At 37.1% G+C, this 15,376-nt stretch overlaps 1 protein-coding gene across 5 annotated transcripts; it reads left to right on the top strand.

Annotated features, from left to right (window-relative positions):
- The first annotated feature begins 2,073 nt into the window (after positions 1–2,073).
- Positions 2,074–11,751, top strand: LOC122358274 (platelet-derived growth factor receptor beta-like). 5 transcript variants are annotated; one of them, XM_043258076.1, is made up of 9 exons: positions 2,083–2,488; positions 2,747–3,750; positions 5,476–5,552; positions 6,013–6,270; positions 6,960–7,090; positions 8,699–8,785; positions 9,641–9,812; positions 9,891–10,006; positions 10,792–11,751. In XM_043258076.1, the coding sequence occupies exons 3-7, from the start codon at positions 5,510–5,512 to the stop codon at positions 9,713–9,715; spliced, it is 594 nt and encodes a 197-aa protein (XP_043114011.1). In that variant the 5' UTR covers positions 2,083–2,488; positions 2,747–3,750; positions 5,476–5,509; the 3' UTR covers positions 9,716–9,812; positions 9,891–10,006; positions 10,792–11,751. The 5 variants fall into 5 exon arrangements, with proteins under 5 accessions (XP_043114014.1, XP_043114013.1, XP_043114011.1 ...); XM_043258079.1 differs by lacking the exons at positions 9,891–10,006; positions 10,792–11,751 and adding an exon at positions 7,340–7,884 and having other exon boundaries at positions 2,074–2,488; positions 8,699–9,278; positions 9,641–9,782; XM_043258075.1 differs by lacking the exon at positions 10,792–11,751 and having other exon boundaries at positions 9,891–10,704.
- The last annotated feature ends 3,625 nt before the right edge of the window (positions 11,752–15,376 follow it).

The raw sequence follows: 15,376 nt of genomic DNA, 5'->3' as shown, positions 1-15,376 counted from the left end.
AGGAGCTAAACCATTCAGGGCTTTATAGGTAATTAATAAGATTTTAAAATCTATCCGATTTTGATAGGGAGCCAATGCAGTGTTGACAGAACCGGGCTAATATGATCATACTTCCTAGGTCTAGTAAGGACTCTATCTGCTGTGTTTTGGACCAGCTGAAGTTTGTCCAGAACAACCACCCAATAAAGCATTACAATAATCTAACCTCGATATCATAAACACATAAATTAACATTTCTGCATTTGACGTTGTAAGCATAGGTCGTAATTTGGATATTTATGAAAAATTGCTGTCAAAAAGCACACTTAGGTTCTTAACTGATAAAGAAGAATTAAAAGAGCTGCCGTCAAGTGTTAGACAGTGTTCTAGATTATTACATGTGGGTTTTTTTGGTCCAATAATTAGCACCTTGTTTTTTTCCAAATTTAGCATTAAGAAGTTAATCGCCATCCAGTTTTGTATATCGACTATGCATTCTGTTAATTTCTCAATTTGGTGTGTATCACTGGGCTGTGAAGAAATACAGCTGAGTATCATCAGCATAGCAGTAAAAGATAACACCATGTCTCCTAACATAAAGGGTAAAAAGTAACGTTCCTAGTACTGAGCCTTGAGGTACTCCATATTTTACTTGTAAACGATATGATACCTCCTTGTTTACTGCTACAAACTAATAGCAGTCAGATGAATACGATTTAAACTATGGTGCTTCCACTAATGCCAACATAGTTTTCTAGTGTATTCAAGAGAATTTTGTGGTCTGTAATGTTGAACGCTGTGCTAAGATCTAATAGCACTAATAATGAGATCCAATCTAATGAGAGCAGTCTCAGTACTATGGTACCGTCTGAATCCTGGTTGAAAATTCTTGCAGATACTATTTTTCTCTAAGAATTAATATAGTTGTGAGGATACTACTTTTTCTAGTATCTTTGACAGGAAAGGGAGATTCGATACCGGGTCTTCAGGGTCAAGATGTGGTTTCTTAATGAAAGGCTTAACTACAGCCAATTTAAAGTTTTTGGGGACATATACTAATGACAATGATGAATTAATAATGGTCAAAATAAGATCTATGACTACTGGTAGCAGCTCTTTTAAAAGTTTAGATGGAATTGGATCTAACATACATGTTGCTTGCTTAGATGATTTAACAAGTTTCTTCAATTCTTCCTCTCGTATGACAGAGAATGAGTCGAATTTTTCCTCAGATCTATAGTTCACTATCCGATGTGATACTGTACTGATACTGTTTTCTGTATGATAGGATACTTTCTTGCCAGGCTATATGGAATACTTCTAATTTTGTTTTTCTTGAGTACGATGGAAATCCTGTAAAATGCTGCTCGGTGCTGCTCTTTCGGAGCACTGAAAGAGACAGTAGGCCTGCGTGTTACTGACCATGATCCGCAGGTATGCCTTGGATCTTGACATGCAAACACCACTAGTCAATTATTATTATCATAATCATTACTATGCATCTATTTTTGTGTTAGTTTTGTCACACAAATTGTAAAGAATTTATTTGCCATTTTAAAGTAATTTCTCTCATTTTAAGCATAGGTCTCATTAGTAGAAGCAACAAACGTCATACAGTAATCACGTTTAGCATTTCACAGGCCTAAGCTGAAAAAAAATTAACCCAGGAATGTACAATAACAAACTCTCTGTGACAAGCTGACATTGTAATTCTTTTGCGCAGAACCTTTTATTCCTGCACTTTTATTCGTTCAGGTCATGCGTGGCTGTTCAAGGCCTCTAATGAGTCTCTGTTGATCAGGACATTTTGTGTTCACTCACACAATTACAGGGAGAATGCCAACAACTTCTCTCGCTCTCCCTCTCTCTCTCTCTCTCTCTCTCTCTCTCTCTCTTTCTCTCTCTCTCTCTCTCTCTCTCTCTCTCTCTCTCTCTCTCTCTCTCTCTCTCTCTCTCTCTCTCTCTCTCTCTCTCTCTCTTTCTCTCTCTCTCTCTATAATAAAGAGAAAAGGTCTTACTCAGCTGTTGGATGTTGTTATGAATTTGCAAGCTACTCCTCTTGCTGCCTGAGAGAGAGAGAGAGAGAGAGAAAGCCAAGATTGAAAACAGACCCTCGTACCCTGTGTGTGTGTATATGTGTGTATGCACCACACTCTTTTGACACACCTTCCCTTCACCAAAACCGCACTTTATTCCATTGCATTTTCCATTTCTTGGCTTTGGCTCGAGCGCTTCTCTGCCCTGAAAGCAACTTTCTCTCCTCTTTTGGTTTCTCCTTCTTTTCTTCTCTTCAGCTGGGCTCTTCATTGTGAGAGCTGCCAAAGTCCTTCTCATTTCCCTGCGGCTCGTGTTTTCAGCGAAACAGAAACGGGCCACTGTTGCTGAGGAGTTTTGGCTGGGCTCGTTTTGTTGTGTGTTTTTTCAGGTCTAGCGAACCTCTGGAAAACAGACACCAGCGCGTCATTGCTCTTTCATAGCTCCGCAAGTCCCATTCAGAAGCTTGGGGTCGGTGAGGACACATTAAATTGATCAAAAGAGACAGTAAAGACATTTATAATGTTAAAACAAGCAAATAAATGCTGTTTTCTTTAACTTTCTATTCATCAGAGAATTAGCATTTGCACAAAAATGCAGCAAAACTATTTACATCATTGATAATAATCAGAATTTTTGATAATTGATAATGATAAAAATGATAATTATGTTTATTGGCACAGGTGAGGCAACTAATAACGGCTGGAACTTTACTTGACTTTCTTTCTTGTAGGAACTTGGACACAGAGAGACAGGAGCATACACCACAGACAGCGACTGGGAACTGGAACATACAGGAAACACACTGGAACTTCAATCACAGAAATCAGAACTATATCTGATATATCTAAACAGAATTTTAAATAAAAAATGGTATATATAAACTCAGAATTATGAGACATACACTCGTAATTATATCTTTGAATGTAAACTGAATTATACACTCATGCACTCTTAGAAATAAAGGTGCAAAAGCTGTCACTGGGGCAGTGCCTTTTTAAATTTGAACCTATTAGGTTCAATGTAAACTTTAAGTACTAATATTTACCTTTAATGTACCAAAATGCACCCTTAAGGTACAAATACATACCTTTTGAAAAGGTACCGCCCCGGTGACAGCTTTTGCACCTTTATTTCTAAGAGTGTATATAAACTCAGAATTATGAGATATAAACTATATAAAAAGAGAGAAAAAAAAGAGTACTGAGTTTGTATCTTGCAATTCTTCTCATAATTTTATGTTGCAGGTCTGAGTGTATATCTCTAAAATTTGTTTTGCAGTTTTTCTCAAAATTCTGAGTAATAATCTTAGAATTCTAATATAAAAGTAGCATTTTAAAAAAAAATCCCAGAAATATACTTTTATAGACTGCCTTTACAGAAATGATCGAGACATGAAAGAGATCTGATCAGTGATTTATTTCTGATGTGGATGTAACAGTGTTGGGTTTAGTCTGTGATACCTTTGTAGGGATGTTGGTTTGAGTGAGTGAATGAACCCTGCTGTGGTCACTGGACTAAATAAACAGATCTGCTGCCCAGCCTCCTCTCCGTCTCTCTCAAGTCCCCAGGGAGACTTGAGCTTTAGCTCCATCCCTTTCTCTCTCCAGCAGCTGTACGAGCGATCGCTACAAAACCAGAGATCACAGACGAAGAGAGACAGACAGAGAGAACTACGCAAGAACGCAGGCTTTTCCTAGACATGCTTTTGCTCTGATGTCCGGGCATCTGCTGAAGGTAAGAGAAGTGATCCGATTCGAGAGGTTCAGTCTGCTCTCCAGGAAGTCCTGAGGGCTTTGCTTCACGAGGTTTTGGAGAAATCTCTTTAAATACCTTAGTTTCTCTGCAAGCGACTTCCAGGAGAAACAAAGTAGCTGGGACTTTTTCCAGAAGTTGGAAGGTTTCGATTCTAGACTGAACTTTGGCGATGACAGACAGCAGAGGAGGAGACAGTAGAGCTGTTTGTTTTCTGGTTTGGAGAGATGTGTGTGTTGTAATGCGGCACTGATGGTTTGTTTGAACACTTCTCCTGTTATTGAAACTCTCTTTGTGTTTTCTCAGTGGTCATCTTGTTTGTGTGTGACGTATAATGGCGTTTAAAGGAAGACGGCATTCCAGAATCCAGTTGTTCATGTTCCTGACTTTTATCATTCACTGTGTCGCTCCAGGGAAACAATTTGCCACCCATGTCTGGAGATTTGGAAGCTGTGGGTGTTGCCGAGCAGGGGATGCCTATGGTTTTTGATCTCTCAAATGAGGTCCACAAGACCATTAACAGTGCTAGGGCCCTTTCCACTAGATGGCTCTAGTCTTGGGTTAAAGAAGCTATTTTGGTGGCCTATGAGGTACACAGTTTGCCTTCGCCCCTAGACATCAGAGCTCATTCCAGCAGGGGAGTGCCTCCCTCTCAAGCTTTGTTTAGAGGGCTAGTGCAGTTTCTGGTTCCCAGACCTTTTCTGTTTGATCCAGCTGCATTTCAGTGTTCTGGTCCTAAAAAGCCATGTGTGGTATATCGTACCCACTGCTTCATATGCGAAGTGAACCTATGAAAGAGAATGTCTTGAATTACTTAACATCATGGGTTACGTAACCCATGTTCTATGAGCAAGGAATAAGAGGCTGCATCCACTGCCAAGACCCTCGCACTGTTAATCTACTTCTTTGACAGGAAAAACAGAGGTCTAAGATACATCAGTGACGTATTTGTATAGGTAGTTTCTCACGCCATCACCCAATCAATTGCAGTGATTCTATACAAGCTTCAGACAATCGTCACACAGAGGGTGTTTCTCAGAAAACATGGGTTAGTAACCTGAGACATTTTGCGCTGTGGAGGAATATTATCTTTGCAGAATTGTTGTAATTCAGCTACATTGAAGGGTTTCATCATGAACTGCCTTTTAAGGTCATGCAACAGAATCTAAATAGCATTCAGGTCAGGACTTTGACCAAGCCACTCCAAAGTCTTTATTTTGTTTTTCTTTAGCCCTTCAGAGGTGGACTTGCTGGTTTGTTCTGGATCAATGACCTGCTGCAAAACCCAAAAAACCCAAAACCCATTTTGTCTGCTTCGCGTTCACTTTGTCAGTCAGGTCCAAACAGGTGTGGCACTAATCAGGTCTGGTGTGGCTAGAAAAATGGAACTCAGGTGTGATAAACCACACTTGTACTTAAACATTTATTATTATTTTGTATTTATACGTTTATTTTGGATTATTCTGTATTTTGAAATGAACCATGTGTTATTACTTAGCACTGGACACACAGGAGGCACATCCAGACAAAGTTAAAGCTCCTGTCATTAACTCATGACCACACAAACTTTTAAAAGGACTTCACTTTGTCACACTTGGGGGAATTTTCTCTTTTGTAAAAATAAATGTTGAGGTGAGTTTGGTAAGCTTGCTGTTTCCTTTAGCTTTGAGACGAATCAATCCTGAGTTGTTTTCCTTCCGTCTGCAGAGTCTGAACGCGTCCTGCTCTGGAAGAAGACAGCATGAAGAGTTTCAGCCGGTCCCTACTGACTGCCATGACAACAGGTAACAGACTAAACAAACCCCCAAAATAACGCTACTAGCAAGACTTAGCCAAATAAACTCCAACCTAAAGCTCACTATATTCTGCACATGACTTATTTAATGTATAGAACTCAGAAGGCTTTCTTTTATTGCTTACTTCACACTTTTGGTTATTTGTAATAATTTGGTTATTTATTTATAATTATTATTATTATTGTTATTATTACTATTCACTTATACATTGATTCTTACATTGATTTATTGTTCACTTACATTTATTTATTAATTCCCACATTCATTTTTTTTCCATTTACTCATTCATTTATTATTTTATTCTTACAAATTCATTAATTTATTAATTAACAATTTTCAATTGTTTGTTTATTCATTCATGCACCCATCCATTTGATGCTTACATTGATTAATTTTTTTTAATTACTCGTGAATTTATTTACTTGTTCATTCATTTGTTCACAAACAGATCCTAAGGTCTGGTTCCTCGAGAACGATCATATAATGGTGACTAAGACAAGAGAAGAAGGCACGATCCCATGTCTGGTGACCAATCCACTGATAAACGTCACGCTGTATGAGAAAGACACGGAGGTAATGGTGGAGGGTTCATATAACCCCATCGTAGGTTTCACCGCCGCTCTGGAGGACAGAAACTACAAATGTAAAGGAGAGCTGAACGGAGAGGAGAAAGAGTCCATTGGCTTCTACGTCTTCAGTATAGTTGGTACCTATGCATCTTGATACCTAGTACTTTTTTATACAGTTTTTTGTTGTTGTTATTGTTGTTGTTAATTTATTTTTCAGCAGACTTACTGATAAAACAAACAAACATAAAAAACTGCACAGTACAACAAACATTCTCACTTCTCTCTTTTTCTCCATTTTCTTGATCCAAATATCCTCTCTCTCCCACAACTTTTTAGCTCCTACTTCTTCTTCCAGGCATTATTCTCTTTCTCTCTCTCTCTCTCTCTCTCTCTCACACACTCTCTAATTCCAGATAATAGTGTTGTTCATCCACAAAACACTTCATGTTGTTGATGAAAAGAGCTTCAACATCAGCTGAGACAGGAATTAACTATTTCTAAATATTTCACTGATTTGTTACTCAAAATATCAGTTTTTGCAATAATTTACATAGAGATATTTAATACTTTTGAGGTTTAAGCATTTGTAAAAATGCTTTTGGTATGAGCTAAACTTGTGTAAAAAGAAAATTTAAGCATGTTTGAAACGTGTTAATTGACTGAATATTGAAAACAACATGAGACGGTAAGACGGTTAAATCCTGGAGAGAGTCTATATGTTGCACATTTGTGTCATCATTAACTGGACCAAGCCTCATAAAATCACATCAGATGATTTGTTATATGGCTGTTGTTTTTTGTATTTGCTCCACACACATGGCTTTAGCTTCCAAGGCTCTGGATACCTACATCAGCGCTTCCAAAACAGTCCTGAAGCAGGGCGAGATGCTAAACGTCAACTGCACTGTTCACGGTGCAGAGCTCGTCTATTTCTCCTGGGACTTTCCCCACAAAGACGTGAGTGAGCTTTACTATTTGTTTTCATTATTTTCTCCAGCACTTAGCCTGGTTGGCTGACTCTTGAGGCTGATAGGTACCCGTGGGCCAAATGGAATGCAGCCTGGGTAGTTGTGATAGTACCTCAGTGTGAGTGGGAATTTGCTGACTTTGACTAGGGACATTGTTGGGCAGTGGAAAGAATACTTACAGGATCTCCTCAATCCCACCAATAATGTCTTATTGATATGACTTATTCTATCCACTTAGAAATCAGATGCTGAGGGTTCAGTGGTGGACTCGGCTATCATCCAGGCTGAAGGTGCAGAGTTAATTAAGAAGTTCATGACAAGGCATTTGGGGTGGATGGGATTCACCATGAGTACCCCAAGTCTCTGGATACGTGGAACCTGGGAATAGTACCTCTGGACTGGCAGATCAGGGAAGTGGTCCTTTTTGAGAAGTGAGACTGGGGTGTGTGTTCCAAGTACAGGGGGATCAAGTACAGCCTATGTCAGGGTACCAGAGAGGAGAATTTGTCCAATAGTCTAATCTTGGATCCAGGAGGAACAATGTGGTTTTCATCCTGGCCATGGAACACTGGACCAGCTCCCCACCCTCTTCAGGGTACTGGAGAGTTCATGAGATTTTTCCCAACTAGTCCACACATGTATTTTTGTGGATTTGGAGAAGGCATTCAACCGTGTCCCTTGCAGTGTCCTGTGGCTGGTGCTCTGTGATTCATCGATCCAGGGCCCTTTGCTGAGGGCTGTCCCTGTATGCTCGGAGCAGGAGCTTGGTTTTCATTGCTGGCAGTAAGTCAGACTTATTCTCGGTGCATTTTGGACTTTGACTTTGTCTCAAGTCCTGTTCATTATTTTTATGGACAAGATTTATAGATGGAGCCACGGGCCAGAGGTGGTCTGATTTTGGGACCACAAGATCTCGATAAACATTTGTCTCCTTGTGATAATAACGATAAGTCTACTTTATGCAAATGATTCACTGTTCAAATGTGAAATGAAAACAAACATTGCGAAAGGTGAATGTGAGACTGAGGAGGAGCCTGTTGTTAAGAGAGGAGACGGAATAAGTTATGCAGAACAATGACATGATGTGATATAGGCACGCTAATGCAGCCAAATTGTCCGCAGTTTAAAAGCATTTAAACGTGTCAGACAAAGACGCTACAATAATTTCAAACACCAACAGCAAGAGACTGTTTAGCACTGCATCTCAAGTCTCTAATGGAAAGCGGAAGGATAGTTGTTGCTGGTTGATAACTAAATTCACAAAATGGCCATTAAAGATTAGCAAATAAACTGCAGATTGTTATGTTTCCTAATACTGGCATGAGTTGCATGTAGCCCTCTATAATGTAAGTTAACCTATTCAAACTGCGTTGCACAAGCTCGCAATCTGCTTTTAGCCAGAGCTCAAAGTCCAAATCTCTGCTAAAAGAATGTGACTCGTCAACTGCTAGGTAACAGCTTCAAGCATTTTTAAAATAAAATAAGAACAGTATGACAATAATAATAATTACAACAGCTCTGCTGAAACATTGATTATAACAGTTACATAAACATTGTGTTCAAATTGGGATCTGTAATGGTTTTTTATGTTTTCAAGGAACTCAACCGTCTACTGTATGGACACTCTGGTGCAGTTAACAAGCCGACCCTAAACCGGGCCCCTCAGTGCCTCTCCCCATTTAAGGTGAGAACACAGAATCTTCATTCTCCAGGGAGCTCAACTCGTGACAGCTCGTCGGCTGTCTAGTTGCACACGCCTGGAATATAAATGGCATGAAGCAACCTTAGATGCTTCTGACTCTAATGGAGGAGGTGGCAGTGAGTTGCAACATATGCCCCAGGAGGTTCTTGAAATACTTCACTGGGACCAACATCCTGCCCTTGAACATACGACTGGGACTGTTGAACTGCTGTTTGTTCGACTGAGTTGAACTCCATAACAAGAAAAGAGATCCTCTCTGTCAGAATTGGTTCTTCTCCCAGTTGACCCGAAGACCCAGCAGGCTGAGGTGTCATAACATCAGGTCCCTGTGCTCGCACAACTGAACCTGAGACTGAGCCAAAATGAGCTAATCATCCAGATAGTAGAGAACACGAATACCCTGTTCTCTCAGTGGAGCGAGGGCAGTCTCCACGGCTTTCATGAAGACACAGGGTGACAAAGGATAGCCCGAAGGGTAGGACCTTATACTGATATGCTCAACCTTTGAAAGTAAACCTCAGGAGTAGCCGGGGGTAGCGCAACCTGATGTGGCAACCCACTCCACACTGACTTTTATTTTGAATACAGTTAATTACTATCATTGGTCAGCACTAATATAATATATAAATATTTTCAAAATATATGCATAATAAACTGTACACAAACTGTAAACAAAAACTTTTATTGTAGATGTGATTTATTGCCATTAATTGTTTGACAGCTCTTACACATAATAATAAGCCGTGCATAGTTACAAGAATTATTACTACTCGTACTCATAGTTGGTATTAAACTGTGTATAAGTCGTCCTTATTGTTTTGATCTGTCTGTCTGTAGAGAAAGGCTTCGTGGCTCTTTCTTCACATCTGGACAGGAATATCTCAGCGCAGCTCGGAGAGAACGTGGAGCTGAAAGTGGAGGTGGAGGCGTATCCCAAACCCAGCATCCAGTGGAGTAAAGACGGCGCCGCCATCAGAGGACACAGCACCAGACAGGAACAGGAGACCCGGTAATGATGCTCTCATCACAGCGCTCTGTTAAACAACACACAGCATCTCAGACTCTGTGTGCTCGGGCTCTGCTGCAGGTTTATCAGCACACTGACCCTGGTCAGGATCCGGCTGGAGCAGATGGGTCTCTACACCGTCACTGTCCAAAACCAAGATGACTCTAAAGAGATCACCTTTGACCTGGAGGTGAAAGGTGAGACGGTTTGACATCTATTTACACTTTGTTCCCATTCACTGTTGTACATGTTTTTAAAGGATGTTTTTCTCAAAATGAACCATATATCTCTACTTCACTAGTATTTACACACACCAAACCTTACTTTTTTATTCCTGTCAATATTCTGAATGTTTTTACAGAGGGATTTGTTCATATATAATTTGCTTGATAATATACAACATTTTATTCTCCCAAAAAACTGTCAAAATGTATTTTCTAAATTATGGAGCGACTGAATAAGAAATTCCCGGTGAAAAAACTTTGGACCAATATGTCTGTCACATGCTTGGACCATTTGTTGTTGTTTATTTATGTACAGTGTGCTCTGTGCACCCTACTTTCTGTCCTTTCTGTTGATTTGTCTTATTGTGTTCAGGTGTGTTGAGTTAATTATGTCATTTAGCTTTTGCTATATAAGTTCCTGTTTGTCCTATGTTAAATGGTCCAGTCTCGTCTATGTATGTGTGTGGTTCCTGCCTGCCTGCCTGTATGGTCACTTACTCTATTGTAGAAGATTAAAGACTGTTAAGTGTGATATTCTCGTCAAGTGCTGCTTCCCACAGTCACACCGAGGCAATGTCACAATACTTAAATAAGAATTTTGAAACCGGCTTCATCCAGTGTTCAAATTTTTGTTGTAGTAATGAATGCAAATTAAAGCATATTTCATTAAATAATGCCTAATCTGCATATTTAAACATAATATTTTATAAAACTTGTAAAACAAAAAATGTTTGCAATTATCAATGATGTAATTGTAGGGGATCACAGAGAGAATCAGACAACTTAAGATCCGATCAAATCACTGAAACTTGAGGAGCTGAATTCCAAAGAGGCTCAGGATCGGACAACAACGTCAAATGAAAACTTATTGATAATCATAACTCAGGAAGGAGGTTGTCAAATTTACGGCAAGTATTCAAGATTAACGGGCAAAGACAAAGCACATCACCAGCATCATGCATGGCTACAATTATTAAAGATTGTTGGATTGATCTTCGTCTCCCCTCTCAAGACTCGGATCATTGAAAAAATTTATGATGATATACATGCACAAAATCATCTTAAAGGGACTTCTGATCAAATACCCCCTGATATGGACAACAGCATATTATATACCACACATTTTACTGCCATGTGCTAACCACTCATTGTGTATGTATTTTAAATAACTATGGAATGCTTAATAGTTTAATATCCATGCTTGGTAGGAATGTAATCGAATATCCTGCTTGTAATTTTTCTTCTAATCAATTCTCATGTACCATATTCGTGTTATACAATTTAAATATTATACTCTGCAGGAACGGGAAAGTTTGGACCATGTGACTGATAAGATAACATTTACGATTTATGATTTTTGGGAGGAGGAACATTGCAACCCCTGAGCTCCAGGTCATTGACACAATCTTCGTTGTAAATTTTTTGCAGGAATGAATTGTTTTCACTGAACTTTTAAAGTCTCTCAGCGACCGATCGCAGAGGTGCGGATATATCTGTGGCAGCTCAGCTATACATATTAATGGTGCTTATATAAATGTCTAATTCCTACAGTACTACAGAAAAAGAGGTTTCTTATTGATAAATTTTGAACAATGAATATGAAACTTGACAAGTATAATCAAGAGATTGATAATGTAAGCCTCATTTTCAAACTTCTTGTCATAGCTCAATAAAACAAATATTACATGTTCATATAATAAAAGAAATAAATCTGGAAACCTCATTCTACCAAAAGAATCTCTTTATCAAACCAGTTTTTCGTTAATATACCGTTGTGCTTATACAAAATATTACAATTATTACAGATATAATACTGGTGTGGGGACACGTTGTGCTTGTAATTTTTTTTTACAATGCAGTTTTTCAATTTAATTACACGTTAACAAAAATTAAAGACAACCAAGTTGGTCAAAAACAGTACTAGATGCTGTATTCTACATAGAAAAATATCTACATAAATAATCAAGACCACCATTGGTTATATAGTTACATCATTGTTGTTTTTAAAGATAAAATCTGCTAATATTTAAAGATTAATGTGGTCACAAAAGTGCTATCACATCTTAATGTTCATTGTCGTTTTACTAGCTTACTGTAAATGTTAGGTTTGTTTTTCTAAAGGCAATCTTGTGCACCCCTCAGTTATCAATATATAAAATATGTTTGCAGTGTATTCAAAGCAGCTCAAAATATTTTTATCATATAAACATTTAATCATATATTTTATGTATGTTGACTTTTATATACTATTTACATACTATAAAGCAAAAATTCGGATTCAAAGTAGTTGCACAGAAAACAAGTGTTTCTGCATTACTAAATAAGAGTTCTGTTAAGAGGTGTAGCGAGGTGTATTTGTGCATCCTCGTTTCTTTTCCTTGCGTCTTAGCTCCACCCCTTAGGATGCGAGGGAAGGATACAAGGAAAGCAAATGAGGAAGGAGGAATCAATGGAAGAACACTGGAATATTCTTGACCGCTTCCAGGCAACTCTTCTTAACTCTCATATCTAGACAGAAGAAAATGTACCCAACTCATGGGCAGCTTGAGGATCTACAGACCATTGCAGATTAATAAACAAACATTATTATTATCTAGATTATTATATATGGGGTATTATCTTCGCCGGTAAGACTGAACAGTTGTTTATGGTTGTTTTTTGGTCATTATGTTGCCTACCTAAATAGCCACCAGTGTCATACAGTTTCTAGTTAGCTGTGTAAACTGAAAGTTCAATTAATTCTTACTAAATTATAACTTGTAATGTAGTTTATATCATAAAGAAATTGTGCTATCAATATGTACGGTGATCACTTTGACAAGGCAGTGTCAGAATTAAGGAGCTACAGCATCTCTTTAATTTCAGTCATTTATCTTCACTAGATTATAAGGATTTTATATCTCATCATAAATCTGAGAGAAGCAGTGAAGAAATAGTCTTTACTGATCAGGTTTTGACATCACATTTACAACTAAACTACTCTATTCCGATAAAAATTGCTAGGCAGAACCAGAAACTGTAGTTTGTGCACAAAAGTTTTATTAAGTAAATGCTTACTCACATAACTAAACACACAAGCATAAATACACTCATACAGACCCAGAATGAAGCTATGGAAAGTCAGTTAACCACCTCAGCGCTAGTCTATAACTAGTACTAAACCTGTTTAATTTAGCTAAATGTACTATACTTGCATAGCCTCATTGGTGGGGGTTCGGATGCAGTCTCAGAAGAAGTCTTGATGTTTCCGAGGTTTTGGACTTGCACTTACATTCTTCTTGGTTTGAGTGAGTGATGAACTCCAAAGATGTCCTGACTCATGATGATTGAGAGTTTCGTCCCAGGCAGAAGGTGAAAAGAGCTGAGAGGGAGATCTCATGAGATCCAAGGAGCTTCGGTTGAATAGAAAGTTGTGCAAAATGTAAGGGTCACCTCATCTTTTCATTGTCTCTAAAGACATTATCTGTCTTTCAAAAAGAGGAATGCATTCCTTTAGACAGAGGTGTAAAAAGTACTCAAACATTTTACTCAAGTGAAAGTAAAGATACTCCGGAAAAAGTTTACTCAACTAAAAGTACAAATATCTGGCCAATCTTGATTAAAAGTAAAAAAAAAAAAAACTTAAAATCAAACTTTGAATTGTACTCAAGTATTAAAAAAGTAAAATACTTTTTTTTCTGACAGACAGGATTGGTTATTAGAATTAAAATATTTTCGAAGTCCATTCACTGTCTAAAACATTTTTTTTCCTCAGCAAATATTGCTGCATAATTATTTGCAACTAATTATATGAATTCATGAGAGAATCATGTAATTATTAATAATTAAAAAAATATTATTTGAGCGTCCAAATTTAAATGTGTTGTGTAATGATATATTAATGTTAATCCACTACCTGGTAAGAACATCACTAAACATGAATTACAATGGCACAAACATGCAATGTTCATTTAAACACTTTTTGACAAAAAAGAAATAAATAAAAAAGTAAACTAAAAAAAAAAAAAATCCATCAGTATTAATCATATTTAAATTTTCAGCACTGATTTTATTGGCATTCAAACTTGTGCAAATATTTATTTTATTTTATTTATTTTGATGGTGAACTATTAAATCCGGACATTTATCTGATGAAAGCCATAACTGACTTAAAAATGCGTGTTTGCTTGATGTGGGAAAACATCATTGGTCACACCAAATGGTCATTGGTTCTCACATCAAGCATGTATGTTTCATCTTACGTTTACCATATTTAATATGCATAAGATAAAATAAAGATGAAATGTACTTTTTAAGTTGAAATAATATTATAGGCAGTAAAAAGTACAGTTTTTTTCTTCAGAACTGTAAACAAGTAGTCAGTTTAAATGGTACTTAAAGTAAAATTCCCCCCAAATCATACTTCAGTACAGTAATCAAGTAAAATTACTCAAGTATTTTACACTTCTGCTTTTAGAGGCCATAAACCAGCATTATGAGTTGGTTGCCGGGGGAACCAGAGGCCTGTTCTGGCTTTTAGAGATGCATTTCAGGAGAAATTGTGCTTTCATTAGCCTCTTGGAAAGGTAAAGGACCATTGGAGATTATTTGTTTAGTATAGTAACAAATCATTTGTTTCTGATTGGTCCAAATGCTACGAAATGTCCTCATAAAAACATTTATGTTGTTGTATCTGTGTAATACCCTTATCGATATTATGTTTGTGTCCTTTATTTCTTATTTTCTTTAATGCTTGAATCAGATGCTAATATTAAGAAAATCAAAACTAAAAAAATACATAAAAGTTTTTAATTTATTATACTTATTACTATTATTAATTAATTGTATCTTTCTTCATTAATATTATAAGCATATATATATATATATATATAATCATAACTGTTTATATTTATAGAATTTGTCCTCTAGAGGGCAGTAATCAACTGTATGACACACACCGAAGGAAATAGCAATTTTTTTTCTAATTACCACAAACAGTCACTTATTCTCAGGACAGAAGCGTTATCACGTGACTCAAATATGACTTTTCCCTTTTTAATATTGCAAAGTATTGCACATTGCTATTTAATATGCAAGGAATGCTATGTGAATTGTGACATTCATAATAATACATAAAATACCTTTACACTAACATAAATAAAATATACTAACAAAAATAATGCATATATAATTAGCTCTTTATTTCTGAGAAAACATTAAATATTTAATAATTATTCATTTGTATTTTATTTAAAAAAAAATTCAAAGCACAATTAGACAGAATGTAAATTTAATATCACGTCACTTGCTCGCCAATGGATACTGCTTAAAGAAATATTATGGATTAGTGACCCATATTTTGAA

This window comes from Puntigrus tetrazona, chromosome 14, assembly GCF_018831695.1.
Source record: "Puntigrus tetrazona isolate hp1 chromosome 14, ASM1883169v1, whole genome shotgun sequence".
Classification (NCBI taxonomy): Eukaryota; Metazoa; Chordata; class Actinopteri; order Cypriniformes; family Cyprinidae; genus Puntigrus; species Puntigrus tetrazona.
Note: the sequence above shows the minus strand (reverse complement) of the source record. Positions and strands in the feature narration are given on the sequence as shown.

Bases quoted from the DNA above. Each gene is read 5' to 3' on its own strand.
- LOC122358274 (XM_043258076.1), top strand. From the start codon at position 5,510: ATGAAGAGTTTCAGCCGGTCCCTACTGACTGCCATGACAACAG. The intron at 5,553-6,012 runs GTAACAGACTAA...GTTCACAAACAG, and splicing joins ACTGACTGCCATGACAACAG to ATCCTAAGGTCTGGTTCCTC. The intron at 6,271-6,959 runs GTACCTATGCAT...ACATGGCTTTAG, and splicing joins CTACGTCTTCAGTATAGTTG to CTTCCAAGGCTCTGGATACC.